This window comes from Meleagris gallopavo, chromosome 5 (genome assembly GCF_000146605.3).
Source record: "Meleagris gallopavo isolate NT-WF06-2002-E0010 breed Aviagen turkey brand Nicholas breeding stock chromosome 5, Turkey_5.1, whole genome shotgun sequence".
Classification (NCBI taxonomy): domain Eukaryota; kingdom Metazoa; phylum Chordata; class Aves; order Galliformes; family Phasianidae; genus Meleagris; species Meleagris gallopavo.
Genome location: NC_015015.2, coordinates 9803562 through 9811849, shown reverse-complemented (window position 1 = coordinate 9811849; position 8288 = coordinate 9803562). Strand labels below are relative to the sequence as shown.

At 34.7% G+C, this 8288-nt stretch overlaps 1 protein-coding gene across 1 annotated transcript; it reads right to left on the bottom strand.

Moving 5' to 3' along the window:
- On the bottom strand, positions 1 to 3709 carry PTH (parathyroid hormone). Its single transcript, XM_031553433.1, is given in 3 exon segments — positions 1 to 2525; positions 3289 to 3319; positions 3322 to 3709. Coding segments are annotated over 3 exon segments (357 nt in total). The 5' UTR covers positions 3374 to 3709; the 3' UTR covers positions 1 to 2251.
- Between the last annotated feature and the right edge of the window lie 4579 nt (positions 3710 to 8288).

Below are 8288 nucleotides of genomic sequence, written 5' to 3'. Positions count from 1 at the left end.
CATAGCATCAATTTTTCTGTCAGTGGCTGGCTTTAGTCCTTCCAAAGAATCATACTGTGGGGGCAAAGTGTGATTTTCAGCCAAAAATGAGACAGTGCTGGACATCGTTTATCTGTAGCCACGTTTCTAGCTAAATAACATTCAGTTGTGCTTCATTTGCCCCACTGAAGCCCTCTGTAAGCAGTAAGTATTTTTTTGAAGCCAAAAGTAAGTTTAAGTATTTGTGTAAGCATTTCCCATCTGTTGAACAGCTGAAGGCTAGAAAGAACAAATTGTATGGATAATAGAATTCTTTGCTTAGATCAAATGGAAAGAGTTTGTGAATTTGACACTGAAAGTTTGAATAGTTCCTCCATGTGTCGTTGTGAGAGATGTAGATGGATTTGTACCAGGTAAACACCTTTATTTTTAACCATTTGTATGACTTTGCATGCATGAGAGACAAAAGGAAAGATTAAAAGTGGTTTCATTGTTTTTGAATTTACATTGCTATGTTAAAAATAAAAGGCTGTAGTAATCTAGCTCCAAATGCTAAATTAGATGAGAATAGTGACAGATCACTCAGTTGTTATGCTTTAAACACTCAGTTGTTATGCTTTAAAATAATGTCCAAGAGCTTTTGGTCCATTTATTTTGTAATACATATGTGAGACATAGGTACAAAATACAATTTTATTTAAGTTGGCACAGATGTCTGATACAAGAATAAATAGAAAGTGCACCTTAAGGCTTTGATTCTACAAATAGGCAAGCAGCATGGAATCCTTGCCTGTGTGTGCAGTGCACTAATGTGCACTGGTATATCATCTGCTTGCAGCATCAGAGCCTTTACATTAGTAAAAGTATAGACTAGATTGTATACTACAGTTCACTAGTTACAAGTAACCTTTTTAGCCTCCAGCAGATTGCATGTATATTTGTAATTATATTTGAGTTTTTCATGATGTTCCCTGAGATGTGCTGGACATCAAACACCCAAAAGTGGTATGAGACCACACAGATGTGTTGACTTAGAACTGGAATTCTACTCAAGGTTTGAGTTCTCACAGTGGAATGTTTGGAGGAAACTGCTGTCACTTCTACAGAGAAAATATTCTTATTTTGCAGAAGTGGTTGAGGTCATAAGCACATTGTCTATACAATTCAAAATAATTTTATATTAGCTGCTTGCTTTTTATAATATCTTTGTTTTTCCCATCCGTGTTCTTGTCAAATTCTGAGTCCTGCTTATATATTATCTGATAGTTCCTTTTCCAGGTATTGATTTCTGCATTTTAATGGTTGTCATTTGAGGGTTTTAACAAACTGAAATCCCAATTCTGTAAAAGTGCATATGTGAAGATGGATAATTTTATTTATGTGAGCCACTTACCTATGCAACCTAAGCACAATATACAGAAATTCATAGGTTATAGACTAAAGGAGAGATAAAAACAAGATATTTGTTTCAATTGTTATTATCTTGTGTAGAACCATTTCCCAGTTCTATAGTTAGGGCTATGCATACATACATGCAACAATCTCTGCTCTCACTATTTCTGCAGTTAATCATGAGTTGTCATCTTTTGGAAGAGGAGAAGTTAATGAACCTTCCCTTCATTTCAGTGTTTTATAAAATTTCATTCTTTCATGCACAATTTGTTTTAATTTTATTTCATTATGCTTTAATCTTAAGCTTTGGGTTCCTTCTATTTTTCATGTTTGCACTCTTTAATCCTAAATTATCATGCAGCTTTTGTTATGTTATTGACATTCATCTGGTTTATAAAATAAAAGTGGATTAAAGTTTGCGTTTTTTCATTAGGACAAACTTGAAGTTTAACCCTAGGTGTAATGCAGTTATATGTTGTTGGTTTACAGTACAAGTAGGCCCACAGATTACAGACAAATGCTCTCTGTACAGGAGTGGTAGAACTGGTCTTAAATGTTTTTCAACTTTCTTATTCTATTGTGGGTGGTCTTCGTTGTTCTTTTTTGTTTTGTCTTTTATTTTGTTTTTAATTCTCTTGGAAGTTAATGAGTTACATTAACTATTTAAAAGATACCCAGGAGTTAGCAGCAATGGCCATGAGTGACCTGTAAATACATTTTATTATTTAGTTGTGAAATACCCATCATCAATGGGGCTACAGTCTAGCATGGAGCCTTTAATCCTTATCATAGTTTGAATTAAAAAATAAAATGCCTTAATTGATCAGTGATCTACAGACACGTGCTTACTTGGGCAGATATAATGCTCTTGGTCTTTTCGTTATGGCTTAGTTTTAAAGAGTACATCCATGTAAGCTTTGTCCAGGTCGATGGATTTCTTCTGCAGTGCTGCCTGCAAATGCTCAGGGAGCAGCCTCCGGTTTCTTATCTCCCCCAGGCCAATATCCTCCTTGTTTCGAGGCCTCTGGGTCCTGGCATCCTCAAGGGCACTGTGCACATCCTTCAGTTTCATCTGAAGCCAATCCTGTCTCTCCACAGTGTGTCGATGCTCTCCAAGATTATGCATTAATTGCATCTCACTCACCGATCTCTTCCTGAATGAGAGGAAAGAACTCATAATGGCTCTCTCGAGTTCATCATCTTAAGTCAAAATCCAGATTTGGGATCTTTTGTAGGATATTGCAGTACAGAGCTGTACAACTTACCTTTCTCATTTGTAAGGAGTAGAATAACATCTGGAGTAGAGAGGGAGTGTGGGTGGTGATTTGCTAATTGTAACAGATATGAGTGAGAAGGCATCAAATATGGGAAGTAGTCCAGTTTTGTGATAATAGTGTTTGCTTATGTATTTATCATTTCTTTTACTTGTTGTAGTTGAGCTTAGGGCTGACGAGACAATAGTTAACTGGTTAAGACAACCAAGTACGGTATTTATTCAGAGACAGTTTTCTTTGAACACTAGAGTTAAGGAAGCATGATTTCCTATGGATTTTTGTCTCAGTGCTGATTGATATTGGTGTCTGAGGGTGAGTTCCAAGTAGGCTGTTGCAATAAAAAAGATGTTCACCCACTAGATCCCCCTCAAGCATCTGATAATAGATGTGGATTACCCAATGATCTTCCTAAGAAAACACATACGTGATTTTTCTTCATCTACTATTTTCAAAAAGAGTTTAAAAATTCTGCATGTTTCTGAGATCTCTACTGCTCTACCCTGAAGTCAGAATTTGGCTGCTGGGCCAAGGGGTTCAAAAGTGAGGATGGAAAGATTAAGGTACTGGTACTCAAACAGTCTGCATTCTTGAGAATAGTTCACATAATTCCCCAAACTTTGGAAGTGTATAATAATGTACTTACATCATTGGTCTTCCATCAGAGTTTGTAAAAAACATATGGCATATAAAATCATTACAGTCTTGGCCAGATTTTTTGTAGAACTCATTTTGTCTGTAGAAGAGAATAAATGTATAGATCAGTATTTCCAGTAGTTCTTTGGATTCCAAAGAAATTTAGATTAGGAAAAAAGTTAAAGAAAGGCATTAGATGTGGCTTTAAAAACATTCTTCTCATGAAATAGGTTGCAACAAGGAGTACAACAGGAAAAAACATGGTTCTAATGCTATTTCTTATGAGAAAATTTCTGTAACTTTGTAGGCAAGTCTGAAAGCTTCTGTCAGCTTTAACTGCTTTGCATTATCATCATCTATGTACTCACATTTTGGCTAACAGGGTGAAAAGAACCACATCCTTTCAGTAGTACTGTTATTTATCATTTGCATTTGATATGCTTTAAGTATGTTGAAATACTCATGTATTGATATGCAACTGAAAATTTGGATTCTTTTATGTATTTCTTTTGTAGAACTAAGTTGCATTTGCTTTAAAATGAGGAGGTTGACTCTCTTCTGGACAATTATGCACAGAGGCATAACTCCACTGAGTTATTTCATTCTCCATTTAATCACATAAAAGAAATCAGAACTGAGTCCCCTATATTTTCAGTGTTAATCCTGCATTACCAATATGAATTTCACTCTGCTTTGTACATCATCAGCAAAACTGCTGCTTAGAAAATTTATTACCAATGATGTTACAACTGACAGATAAAAGATGGTCAGAATTTCAGTTTCCAGTTTGGATTTTCAGTATTTACTGCTAGGAAATGCATCTTTTCTGCTACAACTGAAGAAATTTTATACAGAGTAAACAAAACATAAGGAAACATAAAACTCCAGAGTTCCTTTTTTGCAATATTTTCTGCAGTTTTACTTTAATGCAGGAAAGCATTTACTATATGTCATCTTACATGTTAATATGAATGGCCCTAGCAGTCCATCTAACTCAATATTACGTATTTAGGAATTGGATTCACTTCAAGATATTCTGACTCACTGTCTCAGATGTATTCATTTCAAACATCTGGTTTAGATAATAAAACAGTTTGATCTTACTTACATTCACTTTTTTTCAGACTACCTCAAAAATAAAATAAAAGCAAGTTATAAAGCAATGATAAAATCTTCTAGGTAAGTGTTCTAGAGAACTTGGAAATAAAACAGAGGTATACTTACCAAATACTATCCTAAACAGTTTTCTGGTTTGGGTATGTTGGCAGATGGCTATGTCTTGAGGTCAAGTATATTTAAAGACTACTGAATTGGTTTAGTGGACCCCTTAAATCTGACTTTAAAATAGAGCTTCTAAGTGACTTAGAAGCCCTTTTATTATCTCAGTTGATGTCACTCCTAACACACACCCTCCTGACCGTCATGTACCCACCCTCAGATGCTTTTGTTAATTTGGCATTTACATGGGAAGGAAAGGACTTAGCAGAAAGCAAATATCCTTGGTATCTATGAAGAAGTTTGACTTTTGAATTCAGATTCCCAATTACTCATAGATTTGTGCCCAAGATAATGTGGTATCTGAAGCTGTTGGAAGGATTTGTGAAGAAAGCTTTTTGATGTTAAATGCAGTCAGTGGGGTCAATAAGCTACAAACGCAAGATAAAACATATTGAAAAACTAACATATATAATAATTGCCAGAAATGAGAATAGTAATTTTAGGTCAGAAACTAGACTTTGTAAAAGAATACACTGGAGAGCAGCAGAAACCCCAAGATGAAAGACAGTCATGTTTCAAATGAAAATGATGGTATTGAAATGTTGTTAAGATACACTGTTAGATCCCCATTGCCCTGTTATGCCTACAACCATGAATATCTCTGCATTGCTCTAATGTGCTGGATAAAATGAAGACATTTGAAGAGGCTGTGATATATATTAGTACTTTATACATTTTGGAAAAGTAATATAGAACTCTGTCTACATTCTAAGAAGTAAAATGTTTAAATAATACATTTCCATATATGCAAAGAAAGACTACTTTTGGCTGCAATATAGTTTCCCTACATTATATGCATTTTCTGGGTTCTAGAGTATTTTGCCAGAAAAAAAGTTTTAAATACACCATTTGGAAGCTATTGTTGGTTTTACAGCGAATACTGTTTAGATTATGCTATGTTGTACTGTATTATTTCACATACAGATAAAGTAGATATTTTAGAGTATTGAATTACACAGGTGGTATTGCTGTGGAAAAAGGAAGGAAAAAAATTCTAAAAATTCATAGTTCTCTCAGTAGATAGTAAAATAAGAAGCAAAAAAAAAAAAATTAAGAAATCTGGATGGAACTACCTTTCTTTATAATTCAGTTGTCAAAGTCCTTCTAGCTACACAAAAAGCAAAGTACACAGAGCTTTATGGGGATGATACATTTTCTTAGGAGATTTATGTCCATTTTAACCACTAGCAATACTAACCTGAATGCTTTTGTGAGTAAAAATATGTACTGGGCATGGCATGCCAGGAAATTATTTGGAAAAATCTCTACAATTGATAATAAAAAGCTCAAATTTTTTTTAACTGTCATAAACACATGCAAAACCTTTAAAACAAAGCCTCAAGGCAGTGCCTTTGCAGAGGCCTGACATTCATTTGGAACCTCTAGCAGATAAACAGCACAACCTTAGCTAAAGTCCAAGCATTAGAAATGTGGTGTTTGTATAGAGGAAAAAAAATGTTTCCATATAACTTGGTAGCAACTGATAGCAAAAATGGGCAGTAAACCATTAGTGACAATTGCAAAATAAGTGTTAGCAAACCTAAGTTGCAGATGTTACTCTTGCAGTTGCATCCCTTACAATGCACATGCAAGTCTGGAAGAGAGCCCATCCTGGAGCTTCCCATAAAACCGAGGCAGAGAAAACACTACAGTGTGATATTACAGTGGAAAATGCTTAAGGTACTTCAGGCAACTTAGAATCTGTTAGTGCAGATGCCTTTTAATGAGATGTAACTTCAGCTGGTTGGTTTGCTGCATACCTAGTCTTTATAGCAACTTGGAAATAGGATTTCTTATTTAATACCATTTTTATTAAAAAATAGTAAAATCTCAAGTATCTAAAATATCAAGTGAAGATTACTAAACTTGATACTTTGAAAGCATTCACCTGTGAAAAAATATAGAAGACAAAATTGTGCTGTTTGCCTAAGGTTAGAGAAGATGCAGAAATAATAAAGATGGTACAAATTCAAAACATATACCACAATATTTGTAAACTAATAGAGCCTGTGATGGTTATTACAGAATCTTTGTTACAATTCAAAACTGCTTTATCTGTTTATGCAGAAAAATGACTTACTTGATAATTACTATTCCTGATGTCCAGAAATGATGTTATTTGAAAACACTTATCCCGTGTCACCTGCATTCACTAAATACAGTGTGTCAGATGTAGAAATAACAGATAATAGACGAAATGAATGTAATTCTATAGAGCGCTGTAATTGTGGGCACTTTTCTTTGAACACTGTGAATCCACCCCATAAAGGTCAGCTGAAATTTCTTCAGGAAGATGAAGATCTATGTTCAGATTTAGTTTTTCCTCTTCCTCGATCATCTTTGTAAGTTTTAAAAAAAAAAAAAAATCACTTTTGTGCACTGCTTAATGAAAGAGCATAACCAGAGCTAACACCTGCTGAAATGTTCTTCAGTAGGGGATTTAAGACTGACCAAATTTGTAGACATTTGGTGAAAAAAAGAGGTACGTAAACTCTTAAGGAACAATGCAAAAATATCTCTGCAATGAAAAAATATTTCATCATCCTTTGAAAGTGGAAGTGTGTATATGAATAGTGGATGGGGAAAAAAAAATAAACACATTCTTTAAGAAATTACTTTCTGTTAGTGAGGGTACATTCCTAGTGAATACAAATGGGCCTAGCCTACAGGAGACAATTTTTGCTTCTCTTGGAACAAGAGAAGGAAAACCACAGTGGATTCTGAGTTTCCATTCTGAAAAACATCAGTCAATGCTTAAAACTGCATAGGAATGAAAGGAACAGTTTAGGAACTCTAAGCTATTAGGTGTTTCAGGTATCTGCCAGGCAAGATACCAATTTAGAAATTGACTGCAAACAATTAGTGTATAGGCTACACGATTAATGTGAAAATTTCATTTTCTGTGGCAGAGGAATAGGTGAGAGCGAGTCATCTATGACACTTAAGCTTTATTGTGTTTCAACCTGGAAGATTATAGTTCAGATTTGGCGACTATTTCTTCACGTATGCCAGCAAATTGTCTCAACTTAAGTTTGAATTTAGTGTTCTCATTAATTCTTATCTAAAAACACAGGATGTTATACATGAAATGAGACAGTATAGTGATATATTCCAGAACTTATTAAAATAATGTCTTATCTATGACATTGTGTGTTACAGATATTAAACAAGGGCACTGAAGAAGAGAGTTAAAAAACTGTAGATGCTGTATGGGAGGGAAGAGCTGACCAAAGCCTTTTTCTCTGGCAAGACTTTATCAGTCTATGACTTAATCAAAGGAGTACCTCTCCCTGACCTTCCCTCATAGATAGTAGAGATACTTAAACAAACTGTGCATGAAAAAATCTGTGCTGCCTTGTTTGCTGGAGGCATGCCACTTTACTTTGATTTGATACCACTGAATGTAATCAGAACCTGGGACTGAAAACAAGTGGAAAGCAGACAGATTTTACAGCCGGATAGGTGAACAATAGCGATATTATAAAAATCCTGAATTCTGTGCAGTCTACTTTGTGTAGTCTATTTGTTTTGTTAGGAAAAAATATTATACTGCATCTTGAAACTAAACATATCCTGAGGTATAACTGGAATGTGATTGGAAGACACAGTCCTTTCTAGGATTATACTTTACGTGACTAAGTAGTATCTTCACAAACTGATCATCTAATCTGGTGTATTAATATTCCTACAGAATTGTCTCTGAGATTCAAAGTATAGCTGCTGAGGTCACTT